General features: G+C 42.1%; 1 protein-coding gene across 2 annotated transcripts; it reads left to right on the top strand.

Annotated features, from left to right (window-relative positions):
* The first annotated feature begins 1,980 nt into the window (after positions 1-1,980).
* Positions 1,981-16,156, top strand: LOC117263859 (high-affinity choline transporter 1-like). Of its 2 annotated transcripts, none has more exons than XM_033637549.2 (8): positions 1,981-2,217; positions 9,118-9,234; positions 10,501-10,656; positions 10,760-10,908; positions 11,036-11,179; positions 11,539-11,692; positions 12,963-13,180; positions 13,440-16,156. In XM_033637549.2, the coding sequence occupies exons 1-8, from the start codon at positions 2,034-2,036 to the stop codon at positions 13,980-13,982; spliced, it is 1,665 nt and encodes a 554-aa protein (XP_033493440.2). In that variant the 5' UTR covers positions 1,981-2,033; the 3' UTR covers positions 13,983-16,156. The 2 variants fall into 2 exon arrangements, with proteins under 2 accessions (XP_033493440.2, XP_033493449.2); XM_033637558.2 differs by lacking the exon at positions 1,981-2,217 and adding an exon at positions 8,171-8,427.
* Positions 16,157-17,149: the final 993 nt, after the last annotated feature.

The following is a 17,149-nucleotide window of genomic DNA, read 5'->3' as shown; positions in this document are numbered from 1 at the left end:
CGTTTCCTTAAGTCTTTGTGATTTTTTTTTTACTAGCCCATATACTACAACAGTATAATAAAATCCTGGCTTTTAGTTTTGGTGTGCCACCCCAAGATTTTAAGTGGCCCCATCTGGCCACCCCTATGAAAAATTTCTGGAGGCGTCCCTGCTGCTGTGGTGTGGGAGCGGGGAAGGGAGGAAATATCTGGAGATTTTAATATATATGATATATTTCTAAACGCGATATTGCACGGGACAATATCGCTTCTATCAATGTAGGCCTAGTTCATTTTGCGTTAAAATGACAATACATGGGCCGCAAGTTTGCACCTATTTCTCCTCTCCCTCTCCCTGGGTCCATCTCACACACACAACCTCTCTGCTCCACCTCCCTCGCTCTGTCACCACCCCTCCCCTCGCCTCCATTCTCACCTGTGCTCAGCGACAACATGGAGACAGAGAGTTGGTCAGTAAACGAAAAAACAATGGCTCAATAATTTGGAGATGGTTTGGTTTTAAAGTGTCAGATGACCAGTAGCAAATTGTTTTCTGTAAAGAATGTCGAAAACTGGTCTGGTGCCTATCTCTGACGAAGCGGTGCGCCGTGGAGCCTCTGGGACACTCCAGACACGCTGTGGAAATGCAGCTATTCACTAGAATGGGAGCGTATCTGCTACGTGGTGCAGTGCGCGGCGCTGACAGAGTATGTGGAAATTGGGGGTAAAGTGTTGAGCCCGACAAATCTCTTCCACCACTTACAACAGCGCCATAACGTGTGAGGAGTGTGTCATATACGTGCTGCTCAGACCACAAAGCTGTTTACTGATACTGTTAAAATTGTAACACAGCGTATTTACACAGTGTATTCAAATTAATTAGGCTACTGTGTGTATTTTTGTCATGCAGGAAATGGATTTTTTGTCTTTTAATTCAAGGAGCATTTTTTCATATATGCAGACAGCTTTTTTGTTCAATTTGTTTTAAACATTTTGATATTGTGCAGAGTGACCTCTGTTAATAAAGGTGCCTGTGTGACATTTGGCACATGGCTTAAACTTATAACTGACCTTTTTTTTTTTTTAAGGGTTTGCCTCTGAACAGGGACGCTATGCTATAATGCTTTGTGGGAAACCCTAATTACGGATCTTAAAAAATATTGATATATATCGAGTGTTGCCATTCAGCTAAAAAATATCGAGATATGACTATTAGTCCATATCACCCAGCCCTAGCTGACGGTGATCTGTAAATGTATACCCCCAAAATTTTGCAGCACGCGCAGACATCACCACCAAAGCCCCTTTCTGAGCCAGGGAAAACCCTGGAGGAGCTGGCAAGGTTGAGGTATGGGAGCCAAGGAACGCTTGCGGCTCTGCCTGGAAGTTTGTCTGTAATCCTACTGCTGCGGGAATGATATGACTCAAGGATAATTGCCTTTGGGTGGATTTTGTCTGGATCAGAAGGATTGTTCTGCAGCTCTGGATCCGTGGTGAGTTGATTAATTGATACAATAAAAGCTAGAGTTTGTCTTACTTTTAGATTGACGTAAGCCTGTGGTTACACATGAAGTGCACGTCAGTCGATGTGAGAAATGTGTCGAAGGTAGTGATGTTATGCTCGAGCCAGTTTGCTCGACACAGTGTTGATCTTTTGAAGCGCAAGTGTTCTGAGGCAGTGTTTCGATCCCTGCTTCGGCACGCCCACAATCACGTGACTACCGGGAGCGAGGCCTCTTACAGGCAGTCTTGAGGCTTTTCCAGGTCTTCCACTTAGATGAAGTTCTGACACACAGCCAGCAGATGTCACTCTTCTGACTGTATGAAATGCTTCGAAGCAGTGTGTCATTCTTGAAGCAGGTGTGTCAAAGTGGTTCAGTGCTTCATTAAGCTTCGATTTCACCATCACTAGTCGAAGGGAAAGAGAATGCATCAGGTGTGTTTTTACTGTTGGGCGGAAATGGGATGTGTTCGAGGCGTGGTCTTTGTTCCTGAACCTAGTTATAAAACTACATTCAGTCAGTCTGACACCAGCTAGAAGAGCAGACATTCAGCATGGCTGTTAACATCCCAGGAGTAATAGCAATGGTGTTTTTCTACCTGCTGGTACTTGGGACTGGCATCTGGGCTTCTTTCAAATCCAAAAGGGAAAAGAGGAAAAGTGGAGCCCCTGGAATGGAGATGACACTGCTGGGCAACCGCAGCATTAGCCTGGTGGTGGGGATCTTCACAATGACAGGTGAGGAGAGCACAGCTGACAAAAGTAGGATGGAAAGTGTGTGTGTGTGTGTGTGTGTGTGTGTGTGTGTGTGTGTGGGGGGGGGGGGGGGGTATACAGGCTTTTCCCTGGCTCAGAAAGGGGCTTTGGTGGTGATGTCTGCATGTGCCATAAAATTGGGGGGTATACATTTACACATTACCGTCAGCTAGGGCTGGGCGATATGGACTAATAGTCATATCTCGATATTTTTTAGCTGAATGGCGATACACGATATATATCAATATTTTTTCTGTGACGTAATTGGGGTTTCCCACAAAGCATTATGGCATAGCGTCCCTGTTAGTTTAATTTAGTAAAAAAAAAGGTTAATTAAAAAAGATCAGTTATAAGTTTAAGCCACGAGCCAAATGTCACACAGGCACCTTTATTAACAGAGGTCACTCTGCACAATATCAAAATGTTTAAAACAAACTGAACAAAAAAACTGTCTCCATATATGAAAAAATGCTCCTTGAATTAAAAAAAAAATCCCTTTGTGGTGACAGAGCGAGGGAGGTGGAGCAGAGAGGTTGTGTTTGTGAGACAGGGACACAGGGAGAGGGAGAGGGAGAGGAGAAATAGGTGAGAACTTGTGGCCCATGTATTGTCATTTTAACGCAAAATGAACTAGGCCTACATTGATAGAAACGATATTTTCCCGTGTAATATCGCGTTTAGAAATATATCGATATATATTAAAATCTCAAGATATTTCCTCCCTTCCCCGCTTCCACACCCCTCTTTGGCGGAGGGGATTTTCCATTGGCGGAGGGCAAAAACAGCTTTGGCAGCCACCAAAATATTTTCTATGCAGGGAAAACCCTGGTATGTGGGCGGATGTGTTTAAGTTAGTGTGAGTATTTTGGACATCACAAAACCCCCGTCCAAGATAACTCATGATTTCAACTTGCAGAATAATAATTATGAACCACATTTTGAAAGAGATCTAGAGGGCACTAACTGTTCCAAACAAGTGCAATCACCTTTCTTTGAATTTGGTCATAAATCAATGAGAGTTTGTTCAAACATCACTAAACTCAGTGGACTTTGTTTTAAAGAGGCAACAGATAGCATCTTTTCCTAAATATATCATTATGAAAATAATGTGGGTTGCACAGGGTAGTGGTCACAGTAAAATCAGACTATCAGCGTTTACATAGGTTAGGTTTTGGCTGATCTTTTACACGTTTTTTCCCCCCGTTAAAGTTTTTTTGCGGGCGCTGCGAGGATCCTAAGGACAGAGGGGTGTCGTATGCTGTAAAGCCCTGTGAGGCAATTGTGATTTGTGATATTGGGCTTTATAAATAAAATTGATTGATTGATTGATTGATTGATAGATATTTGACAGTCTGCATTACTCTTTTTACTTGTTTTTTGAAAGATAAAGTAGGGTCAAGGACAACGCCAAGATATTTAAACTCAGTGACTACTTTGATTGGTTCTCCAGAGACAAACACTGGAAACTTGCTTTTGTAAAATACATACAGCTGTTTTCTTAACATTAAGAAACAGTTGAGACTCATTGAGCCAGTTGTTGACCTTCACCATTACAGCATTCAATTTGGCAGCTGCCAGTTCTTTAGTTTTTGCATGAGCATAAATAACCGTATCATCTGCGTACATTTGAACTTTGCACCTGTGCAGATAGACGGAAGATCATTTATAAATAAACTAAACAGGAGAGGTTCCAAGATGGATCCCTGGGGCACACCCACTTCATTGCTCAGAAAGGGTGATGCCTCACCTGCAGTCCTTACACATTGGACTCTATCTGCAAGACAGGACTTCATCCAGTTCAGCGCGCCAATGGAAAAATTATAGTTTGAGAGTTTGCAGAGGAGTATCTGATGACTGACAGTGTTGAATGCCTTCTTAAAATCTAAAACTATCGCACCAACAACACCTCTTTTATCCATTTTCTGTTTAATATTTTCTAAGAAGAAGCAGTTTGTTGTCTCAGTGGAGTGGTTGGTCCGAAAACCAAACTGCATTGGGTGCAGAGTGTATGGGCTACTGTTAATATGGGAAATTAGCTGTTCAACAACACATTTTTCAGCAACTTTGGAGATAACAGGCAAAATACTGATTGGCCTATAGTTACTTATAGTAGTTGAGTCTCCTGATTTAAAGACTGGTACCACAATGGCTGACTTCCAGTCATTAGGATATTTATCTTCTTTGATAGAAGCATTCACTACTTTTGTTAATGGTTCAGTGAATGCATCTACATACTGGCTTATGATCGCCAAGCACTCCTGGATATTCGGCTTGCAAGTGCAAATTTGATCAGGTTTGATCCGTGACAAAGAAGGCTTCCTCCACCGCTTCTTGCGGGATTGCCTGCCCACCTCTACGCAGCTCCTCTCCCCAGACGGAGGCTTCACAAAACCCGGTCCTGCGGTAAACGCAGCGGGTGACTGGTGAGGCTGAAAGCCGCTCTGGTGTTTTTTTCAGCGTCTACTCTGGCTGGATATGGATCGACCCATCGCTACTCTGTCTCCCGTCGCTCTCTCGAGCCTACCGGCACCTGGCTGGTGCCTGTCATCGGCACGGAGTTCCATGCCCGCCTCTGTTCTCCCCATCTGCGCAGAGGAGGGGTGAACCAACGTAGCCTTCAACCTGTCGCCCGAGCTCCCAGGACGGATGATCGCCTTGCTGCTCCGCCTCCCGCCAGGGTCGCCCTGGTGAATACTAGATCGCTAGCAAACAAGACGTTCATCCTGAACGACTTATTCATCACACGTGAACTGGATTTCTTGTGTATTACGGAGAGACATGGCAGAGTGCCGGTGAGTCAAGCTCCTTCTCTGAACTCTTGCCGCCCGGCTGTTTGTATTTCAGCGCTCCGTGAATGTCTGGCCGGGGAGGGGGAATTGCGACCGTTTTCAAGACTTTGACTGTAAACAACTGTCACCGGTCTCATTCTCCAGCTTTGAACTGATCATGTTTGAACTGGGTCGCTCTCGCCCTGTACTGTGCACGGTGATATACCGACCCCCAAAATATAACAAGCACTTCATCTCGGATTTCTCAGACTTCCTGGCTGAAATAATGCCTAAATATGACCATGCTTTAATTCTTGGTGATATGAATATACACATGTGTTGTCCCTCCAAGCCCCCGACTAGTGAATTCTTAAATCTCATTGGTTCATTTGATCTTGTGCAGTCTGTGACTGGTCCCGCACAAGAGCACGGGCACACACTTGACATCGTCCTATCATATGGTTTACCAGTTTCCAACATTGAAGTTTGTGGTGCATTCTTTTCTGACCATATGCCTGTTTTGTTCGATGTGTCTCTCCCATGTTACACTGACAAACAAATCGCACCAGCTTGTCGATGCTTACAAGTCCTTGATACTGTCGCTCCCTTAAAAACCAGACGCGCCAAACCTAAAACCGAGCCCTGGTTGAATGACAGTACACAGGAAGCCAGAAGAGAATGCAGGAGGGCTGAGCGTCAGTGGAAAAAGGACAAGCTACAGATGTCTTTTGATATTCTGAGGGACAGCTGGCGTAGTTACCAGCAAATTGTCAAGGCTGAAAAGATGAAACACTTTTCTGATATCATTTTAACCAACTGTCACAAGCCTCAGGTCCTTTTTAAAACTATTAATGATATTCTTGATGCCCCCAGGTCTGTCTGTCTGGATGCCTCCTCTGAAATGTGAGCTCTTTCTACAATTTTTTATTGACAAAGTAGCCAATGTTAGAGCTAGCATCACTACCCCGACACATGACCCCTCTACTACGGCTGCCTGCCCCGCCACTTTTAGCCATTTTGAGCCTGTGTCTCTTTCCCAGCTAGAGGAAATAATTTCCCACATGAAACCCTCTGGCTCCCCCTTAGACGTCCTTCCCCCTTGCCTTGTTAAAGAGACCAGCAGGGCTATAGGGCCAAATGTCCAAAGAATCATGAATAAAAGCCTGGCAGGAGATGTACCAGTAAATTTTAAACATGCTGTGGTGCAACCGCTGATTAAGAAGCCTAGCCTCGATGCCTCTGTCCTTTCCAACTTTAGGCCTATCTCCAAGCTCCCGTTTCTTTCCAAAGTTTAGGAAAAAATTGTGCTTGTCCAACTGATGTCATTTTTGAACACTCATGGCATTTTGGAAGTGTTCCAGTCCGGTTACAAAGCACTCCACAGTACCGAGACTGCACTCCTAAGAATTTTCAATGACATATTTTTGGCCACAGACTCTGGTGACTCTCTCATTCTTGTGCTGTTAGACCTCACTGCAGCTTTCGACACTGTAGATCACATTATTTTGCTTTCCCGTCTGGAGCACTGGGTTGGCATTAAAGGTTCAGCCTTGGAATTTTTCAGGTCATACCTGTCTGGGAGAAGCTTCTGTGTCAGCCTAGGAGACGCTACATCCTCCACAGCATCTCTCCACTGCGGAGTGCCGCAGGGCTCAATCCTTGGGTCGATTTTGTTTATGCTATATCTGCTCCCCCTAGGATCCATTTTTAGAAAACATGGTGTCTCCTTCCACTGTTACGCGGATGACAGTCAAATCTACCTGCCTCTAAAGCGAAACCATCCTGACTCCTTAAAACCCTTGTTTACATGCCTAGAGGATGTCAAAGCACGGCTGACTGCTACCAATCTTGGGGTAAAAATCGACTCCGACCTAAAGATGGACAAACAGATAAATGATGTAGTGCGAAAGAGCTTCTTCCAGCTCAGGAGGCTGTCCAAGGTTAAATCCTTTCTATCATGTTCTGTTTTTGAAAATGTAATGCATGCTTTTATGACATCTCGCCTTGACTACTGTAATGCCTTGTATGTTGGTGTTAGCCAGGCCTCCATCTCTCGCTTACAGATAGTCCAGAACGCCGCTGCTCGTCTGCTAATTGGTACACGTAAGCAAGAGCACATTAGTTCTGTACTTGCCTCCCTCCATTGGCTTCCTGTGCGCTACAGGATTGATTTCAAAATTCTGCTGTTTGCTTTCAAGTGCCTTAACGGCCTGGCACCCATCTACCTCTCCGACCTGCTGGAACTCTATGTCCTTCCAAGGTCCCTCAGGTCCTCCGATCAGCTTCTCCTAACTGTCCCTAAATCCAAGCTGAAGCTCAGGGGAAATTGGGCTTTCGCAGTGGCAGCTCCAAAACTTTGGAACGAGCTGCCTTTGCATGTTAGGCAAGCCCCCACTCTGCAGGTGTTTAAATCACGCCTCAAGACACATTTTTATTCTTTGGCTTTTTCAAGCACAGCCTGAGTGATTGGTGTTCTTCATGTGACGCTGTGTATGTTTCTTATTTATGAGTTGTGATTGTGCATTGTTACCTGTTTTTTCTTTTACTTGCAAAGCACTTTGGTCTCAGCTCTGTTGTTTTAAATGTGCTATATAAATAAATTGGTATGGTATGGTATGGTATTCCTTTTTAGAAAAATTGAGTCCAGGCCAAATACATCTTTAGACTTAGAGCTTTTGAGGGAATTCAGAATTTGAATACTTTGACACAGTTTAATCTAACATCAGTCTTTGCCTTCTCAAGTTTACTAAGAGTCAAAAGCTCAGTTTCCACCGAGCAGTACGGTTCAGTTCAGTTCAGTACGCTTTTTTGTCTGTTTCCATCGTGAAAAGTTGTGGATGGTACCAATGGAACTGTTCTGCACCGTCCGCATTTTTGGTCCCCCCTCTGTTGGGGTACCTAGCACACAGATCTGGTACTAAAAGGTGGAGCTGTGAACACTGCAGTCTGTTGATTGGCCAATAGAGGATGGTCACTCTGCTCAGGGCTGAGTTACAATCTCATTGCAGCCTGTTTCATTTTGTACTACAAATGTTGGCGTGCAGCCTCATTCTGTGAACAATAAACATGGTGCAGACTTCTATGTGTCACCAGTAATGAGGAAATACAGTGAGTGACAACAACCCCGCCCACATTTAAGAGTACTGTTTGCAGTGGAAACACTAGACTCTAGGTACCATGTCTGAAGGGTTACTTTTGATTCCAAAGGTACCGTACCGAAAGTGTTGTGGAAACAGGGCTACACAGAATTCTGGACTACAGCACTAAGTGGCTCAGCAACACCCCAACAAAGCAACACATGGCAGCAAACAAAGGACCAGAAGAGCAGCTTCTAAGCCTTTACATATCCCAGATGGTCTGATTGGCTACTGGTCTCCAGCCAATGGCACAAGAGAGGGGAGGAAGAGCTAGAGTCACAGCACAGGTAGATCACCCATTCACCTATGGGGGATTGTAACACATTATATCAGCCACCAAAATATTCATCAATATTCCTCCAGGAATTCTCAGAGCTGATCTCACTCAGTATCACTCGATATGATAGATTCATCTTGAATAGAGACCTGAACATTCATATCAACAAAAAGAAAGACTTCACAGCGACTGAGTTTATGAATCTGAACTTACTCGACATGTAAATGAAGCCAATCATCAGCATGGTAACATTCTAGACTTAGGGGAAAACACTGACAGTGTTTCAGTATCTCTGACCATCACTGTGTGTTTTTTGGTGCCAAACTACAATCAGCAAAGACTAAAGGTGAAGTTGTGGTTCAAAAGAGATTTCTAGATGACAAGGCTGAGGCAGAGTTCTTTAACATAATGAGTCAATAATCATTTGAGTCTTCATCTTCTGCTTTAAATACTGTCGTTCCACTAAAGGTTAAAGAAAGGATGACAGACAGAATTTCCTTATGGTTAAACAATAACAGTGTTGAAGAGACTAAGAGAATCTGAGGAAAACTAAGCTCACAGTTCACTGTAATATATACAAAGAAGCCATTACTGCCATAATAATACAGTTTATTACTGTATTATTATCATTATTATCCTCTGTCCAAAAAGCTGCTGTTTGTCCACTACATTACTTGCTGTGTGTTTATTCATCCTCTAGCTACGTGGATTGGGGGAGCCTTCATTGTTGGAACAGCTGAGATGGTGTACACGCCCTCTATGGGACTAATCTGGGCGATCATGATGATGATTGCATACAGCTCTTCTTTTATCATTGGTAAGAGTTTGAAATCACATCTGACAGGATACTGTATGTTTGTATGTGTAACAAAACAAACATAGCCTAACAATCTCTGATCTCAAAAGACAGGAATAGGTCATTAATAATGATGCTAAGGGATTTTCTAAGAGCAGTCTCACTGTTTTCATCTCACAACAACTGTAGAAATTGTGAGGGAATGTTGAAGACACATCAGAGGTGGTTTCACGTCAACATATTCATGACTGAGCAAGCTGTTGACATCACAACCTTGAAATATGTACAGTTAAGGAAAGTTATAACCATGATTTGTTATTCATTCATTCATTTTCTGTAACTGCTTATCCTGTTGGAGGTCAGAGGGGAGCTGGAGCCTATCCCAGCAGGTCACCAGACTATCACAGGGCTGACACATAGAGACAGACAACCATTCACACTCACATTCACACCTACAGACAATTTAGAGTCACCAATTAACCTAACCTGGATTTATTTGGACTGTGGGAGAAAAACAAATGTAAAGATGGGAGCAGAACATGCAAACTTAACACAGAGGGGTTGGAGCCTCCCACCCTGGGTTCAAATCAGGAACCCCCTCTTGCTGTGAGGTGACAATGTTAACCACTGCACCACTGTGCTGCCCCTGTGATTTGTCACATTTTTTAAATTATCTATTGATTTATTAATTGAACTCACAGATATAAAATATTTATGGGCTGCCACTCTCTATAATGGCAAATTTTTATGCTGAAAATCATATAAGGTACTAAATATTGAAATGGGTTATATTGCAATTTTAGGACAGTCCCTAACTATGCTTATAGTCCCAGGTGCATTGGACAGACATTTGGCTTCTTGCACTCAATTGCATTGTCATTTGAGTTGTGAAATATCAATTAAATATAATTATTATTATGCACATTTATCCCCTTAATAGTTGTTACTGACACTAACAAAATAGTTGTTTAAAATTAGAATAATTTATCTATTGGTAAGAATTAATAATTGATCTTACATTGATGAATTTGTTTGACAACTGAACAGAAATATTCTTGTAGCAGGCATTACCACTTTGTTTTACCAGTCTTTGTTTACAGAATTTAAAGATTACTTACTGAACCTCAGGTTGTTGTACAACTTCTGCTTTTTAAAATGTTGAAAAGCCAAAAAGAAATAAATATAAAAATTCATATAGCTGTTGTTTTTTTTCTTAAGTATTTTCCCCCTCGCTTGATTAATTGAATTTTTCTGATTGTGATGTCTTCTTTCCTCTTTCACATGAAGCTGGCTTCGTGTTTGCAAAGCCACTGAGAGAAAGACACTGTGTGACGATGCTGGACCCTTTCCATGCCAAGTATGGAAAATCAGTAACAGCTGGACTAACTATGGCTGGTCTTATTATGGATCTACTGTGGGTTCCCACAATACTAATTGGATTAGGTACAGTATATACAGACCTGTAAGCACCATATGTCCATGTAACAGTGTACATCATAAATGAATATCCATCCATCCATCCATCCATCCATTTTTTGTTTGGCAGGAGGAATTATGAGTGTGGTCCTGGATTTGTCCTACACTGTGTGCATCTGGATCTCTGCTGTCGTTGCCGTTACCTACACACTGCTGGGAGGTCTCTACTCTGTGGCCTACACAGATATTATACAGCTTGTGCTCATATTCGTCAGCTTGGTTAGTTTGCTATACCTTAAGTTTTTATAGTGTCAGGCTATTTGTTTGAAGGAAACAGAAACCACTCTCACACAAGGCATCAAAAACTCCAAAGTATGTGTTTAACCATTTGTATTTGTCTCTGCAGTGGATCTGTGTTCCCTTTGTTTTGATGAACCCATACTCTTTGGATATTGGACAGACACTGACGAACAACACCTTACATGCTCCCTGGATTGGTACACTGGGGCTGAAAAGGACCTGGATAATGATTGATAATTTCTTATTCTTTGTAAGGAAGCAAAAATACGACCTGTACAAAATGCACTTGACTCCAGTCGTGATACATATCTTCTGATATGATATATATATGATATCTGAATGATGATAAATAACATAAATATTCTCACAGTGGACTGTTTTCATTTTAAATAAAGAATAAGATGGAGCCTCTGTTGTAGGCACAGGCTTTTATCTGAAACAATATGTCTATCAATGTCAAGGTAAGACTAACTAACTGTAGCTGCTAATTTTAAGTTTCATCTGAAAGGATGCTTCACTTCTGACAGCAGGCAGACATTTTGCAGCTTTTACCCCATGAGGATAACACATCAGTGATTAAATCAAACAAATAACTGTTCTCCTTTTAAGGCACTGGGGAGCACGGGATATCAGTGCCTCCACCAGAGGACCTTGTCGGCATCTTCCACATCCACAGCCAAGATCACTTGCTTTATTGCTGCTGTCATCTTACCTACATTTGGGATACCTCCTATACTGCTTGGGGCAGCTGCTGCATCCACAGGTACGAACAGTTTCTACATATTTGGGTAAACTGGGGAAACAAAAAAGAATGTCATTATGCACCTGTATTCATGAAAGAACAATGCCTGTAAATCCCTGTAAAGAGTTAAGTCACAGAAACTAAGAAACACTCACATCTTAACTTTGCATAACTTGCTCATCAAGCCTGAGGCATTTAGTAACCAGACACAGCAAATGTTGGGTTTTGAAACCCAGGTTGTACAATTACCATTTGAAATTAAGGGCTGGGTGCTGTAAACATCTCCTGTAATTTACATAAAAGTGGAATAGTGGGAGTGGACATAACAACATTTCTACAAATGGATCACCATAGCACACTGCAGCTTTCATCATTAAGGCAGATGCCAAAATATTTCTGTTGCGCAATCTTCCAAATATTGAACCATTTATCCCCATTAGCCACAACCAGGGTAGCAACTACTCTTCCTGGAGTCCACACAATTAAACATTACATAATAATATAAAACTAAAAATCCTAGGAAAGAAGGACAACAAAAGAAAACAAAACAATGAATCCACAACAAGAGAACTACTAATGCCAATAATTACAACGACAACAAGTACCGTCACTTTCTCTAAATAGTCAGTAAAACATAGCTACAGCTCAAATGATATGCAAATTGATGTAATATATATCTATGGATGACAAAACAGTGAATTTGTTGTTTTTGCATGAGGCTTAAAAAAGAGTTACACCTTCTAAATGTCTAAATAGACAGAATCAGCAACACAATATAAAATATTATTTTCTATATGAAGATTAATTTCAAGCACAAGAGAGACAAAACAGTAGGTCAATTGTAAACAGAAGAGGGCCCAAAGTGGATCCCTGTGGCACACCCTTGGTATAAGCAAGAATACACAAGTTATGAGCATCCTTTCATGGGATTATCTTTTCAACTTTGTCAAAACATTTTAATGGACTGTGTAATGGGATGTTCACATTTGATTAGCTCATTTATTAATATTTCAAGCTGTTGAGGAGAATATTCTTACTGTAGATTACATGTACCAGACTGGAGGCCATATGCTCAAGGGTCGATATCAGTTCCTCTGCCATTCAACTGCATGAAGGCGATCTGAACTGTCTGTCTTGGTTAAATGATCAGCCGGACCCACCACACTCCATACTTCTCATCACGGATTGCTTACTTTATAACTTAGTATGTACAGTAGGGTCTTCTCAAAATCCCTCAAACAAATAATGTGACCATTTTTCACTGTTTCCGTCTTTTGTGTCCGTGCCTCAGACTGGAACCTGACCTCCTATGGTTCTCCATCTCCATATGAACGTGGGGAATCAGTTCTAGTTCTTCCCATCACCCTGCAGCACCTCACCCCATGGTTCGTCTCCATTATTGGTACTGGATGTGTGGCTGCTGCTGCGATGTCATCGGTTGACTCTGCGCTGCTTTCTGCTGTTTCTATCTTCACCTCCAACATATACAAGAACATTTTCAGGCCTCAGGTAAATAAAAATACATATGTTCTTTCAGTTTGGTACATCACATCAAATAATTTTTTGATATATTGTTCACGTTTTATGTTTATTTTGAAAGAAAGGGAATGGAGTGCAAGGGAGTATAAATGGAATAAAGTGGCATGAGACAGAAGCAAACTGGAAAGAAAAGTTTATAAGATAAAGAAGCAGCGAGATACATTAAAACAGGACAGTCTCCATTATTTGCTGTTAATCTGTTTGTCTTCATCTCTACTTTCTTCTTCAGGCATCAGACAGAGAGAGTCAGTGGGTGATCCGTGCGTCTGTGTTGGTAGTGGGCTTGGTTGGTACGTTACTGTCCAACCTGAAAAACAGCATGTTGGTGTTCTTGTTCACTGGCACTGAATTGGCCTACATCGTAATCTTCCCTCAACTTGTCTGCATCCTCTTCTTCAACATCTCAAATGGTTATGGGGCTACGATGGGTTTGCTGGTGGGATGTGTGTTGAGACTGCTCAGTGGAGAGCCCTCACTAGGATTACCACCAGTCATACACTTCCCAGGATGCACTCTTGAGGACGGTGTTTATGTCCAGTACTCTCCAGTCAAGACCATCTCCATGCTGTCTGCCACTGCTGCCATCTTGTTGTTCTCCTATCTGGTTTCTGTGCTCTTCAACAAAGGGCTGCTTCCTGAGAAGTGGGATGTGTTCAAAGTGAAAGCTCAGCATTCACCACAACCACTGACACCAACAGATGGAGCCACAGAAAATAACGAAAAGGAGAAATTAAATAGAGACAACTCTCAGACCTTGGCTGCGGTCGAATAGTCTTTTTTGCTTAGGAAGGTTCTTAACTGAGTGAAATGACCCGGAAGTATCTAAGTGGCAGCCATGATAAGAGCTGGTCGAATTCTCTAAATTTTAAGGAAAGGTGCTTCAATGCTTCCTTTTTAATCTCCTTTAGCATAGTGTACATTGGACCATCCTTTACGAAAGGAAAGGAGATAATTCCGTCCTACAAGTCCTTGCGGCACCAATATTAAAAGTGACCAAGCGACTCACCATTCACAAACTCAAATGATTAGGAAAGAAAAAGATCAACATGACTGAGAAAGGAAGGAGATCACTATGTACATTACCGTTGTTTATGAAGCATTATACATCTCATGCCATAACATGTTCATATGCTGTATGTTTTCAACTTTCAACATTATGCTACTATTGGTGCACCCTCCGTCAACAGCTTTGTTTAACTTGTTTTATAACAGGTTAAACAAATACACAATGCATTATTTTCATGTTCCGATTTTCATGTGAATAAGAAAAACGGAAATCCACCTGCTTTTGCCGTTTTCATCTTCAAATGGCTAAAAAAAGGGGAATTCTTCCTTACCGCTGTCTCCAAGTACTGCTCATGGGGGAACTGTTGGGTCTCTGTAAATTCAAGAGTATTATCTAGACCTGCTCTATGTGTAAAGTGCCCCGAGATGACTTTCTTTGTGATTTGGTGCTATATAAATAAAAATGAATTGAACTGAAAAAAAAAAAAAAAATAGATAGATAATCAATGAAGTAACGTTGCTGTGTCTCGTGCGTAAATGCGCATATAGGCCAAACACAAGTTGGTTACTGGTTGTGGTCTAATTTCTATTCCAATTCCCATTTGAAGAAGAAAATGGAAAAAGCACGTAGTTTTCCATTATTTTTTTATTCACATGCAAAAACAAAATAATGCATTTAATATTTGTTTATCCTGTTACAAAACAAACAAGTTGAACACAGCTGTGGATGGAGGGGACACGCACCCATAACATATGTTCACTTTGCATCAGTCATTTATTCATTTGAGCGTTGTTGTATTGCCAGCCTTTAGTAATATCATTAATTCATTTTACTACTTGGGATTCAGATGGGTGAGTGTGAGCAGTTTTTGGCTGGTAGCCTATATTACTTTTTTTAATTCAATTCCGACCTTAATAATTAAACAATATCTTTCGTGTTGTCCACATTTATATATCCTGCATGAATCAACACAATGAGGACATACAGGGCGCATTATCTAAGATGCGCTTTTTGTAGTCCATCTTCAGAACATTGTAGTTTCACCACAGCCAATGGCGCCACCAGGGGGTGGCCAGGGGTGGCCATGGCTCCCCCTATAAATTTGCTGGCCACCCCACTGGCCACCCCACTCGCCAGTGGGGACCAGGCGTTAGTGCGACCTCCCATAGGTCTGACTACCCATAAGTCCGACTACCCGCTAATCCGACCATCCATCCATGCAGGTCTATGGCGAGTTTTATTGTTTTAGTCCCATAATGTCGACTGCCCTTTAATCCGACCATTTTAATGCCATTATTCCGACCGTCGGATTTCATACCCAGTAGTCTGACCGCCAGTTAGTCCGACCACAGCACTTCCAACACGAAGCAGTCTGTGCATTTCTCCCTCACTGTGCCGCCACGGACTGTGAGGACAGTTGCGTTTATCTCATCGACGGGAAATCACATCCATCTGCTATATGTGACGTACATGCCCTTATTTGGATAACACATCCTATCTCATTGATGATTTCCCGTCAATGAGATAAACGCAACTGTCCTCACAGTCCGCACATAGAGACATTGCAGCTGTTTAGTGCTACCACTGCTCTGTGTTTACTGAAAGGGGGAAGTTGCCTGGTCCCCCCTGAAATGTAACTTTACTGCGGTCGGATTTTTGGGAGGTCGGACTAATGGAATTCAAATACTAGGTCGGACCTTTGGGAATTTTTTCTTGTAAATCTAATTCTTTTTCTATTACATTAAGCAAAGATATGAGTGTTTGTTAAACATACTGTATAGCCTGGTAATCAGAATAAGAAAGACTATTGATCCTTGGTGGGAAATTCTTGTTACATAAAGCAAAGATATGAGTATTTCTGTACTTGCTTCTGTTTGTATCTGCCAGTACCTGCTTTTTCCCAGTAATGGTTTTGATTACAATAAATGTACACCTTTAAATTAAGCTGTATATGTGTCTTTTTAAGGAAAAGGATAACTAGCCTATTTTAAAAACAATGAATTGCCTAACATACATAACACAATGAAACAAGATTATGGTGGAACTCAAAATGTTAACTGTATTGTTATTAGTCTATGCACATTAGATCATTAGTAACATAAAATGTAACACAATAAACCAAAGTATATCAGTAGGCGTTTCCTTAAGTCTTTGTGATTTTTTTTTTACTAGCCCATATACTACAACAGTATAATAAAATCCTGGCTTTTAGTTTTGGTGTGCCACCCCAAGATTTTAAGTGGCCCCATCTGGCCACCCTATGAAAAATTTCTGGAGGCGTCCCTGCTGCTGTGGTGTGGGAGCGGGGAAGGGAGGAAATATCTGGAGATTTTAATATATATGATATATTTCTGAACGCGATATTGCACGGGACAATATCACTTCTATCAATGTAGGCCTAGTTCATTTTGCGTTAAAATGACAATACATGGGCCGCAAGTTTGCACCTATTTCTCCTCTCCCTCTCCCTGGGTCCATCTCACACACACAACCTCTCTGCTCCGCCTCCCTCGCTCTGTCACCACCCCTCCCCTCGCCTCCATTCTCACCTGTGCTCAACGACAACATGGAGACAGAGAGTTGGTCAGTAAACGAAAAAACAATGGTTTGATAATTTGGAGATGGTTTGGTTTTAAAGTGTCAGATGACCAGCAGCAAATTGTTTTCTGTAAAGAATGTCGAAAACCGGTCTGGTGCGTATCTCTGGCGCCGTGGAGCCTCTGGGACGCTCCAGACACGCTGCGCGGCGCTCGCTGTGGAAATGCAGCTGTTCACTAGAATGGGAGCGTATCTGCTACGTGGTGCGCTGCGCGGCGCTGACGGAGTATGTGGAAACTGGGGGTAAAGTGTTGAGCCCGACAAATCTCTTCCACCACTTACAACAGCGCCATAATGTGTGAGGTGTGTGTCATATACGTGCTGCTCAGACCACA

This window comes from Epinephelus lanceolatus, chromosome 17 (genome assembly GCF_041903045.1).
Source record: "Epinephelus lanceolatus isolate andai-2023 chromosome 17, ASM4190304v1, whole genome shotgun sequence".
Taxonomy (NCBI): domain Eukaryota; kingdom Metazoa; phylum Chordata; class Actinopteri; order Perciformes; family Serranidae; genus Epinephelus; species Epinephelus lanceolatus.
The sequence above is the reverse complement of the archived record's forward strand: the minus strand, read 5'-3'. Positions and strand labels throughout refer to the sequence as shown.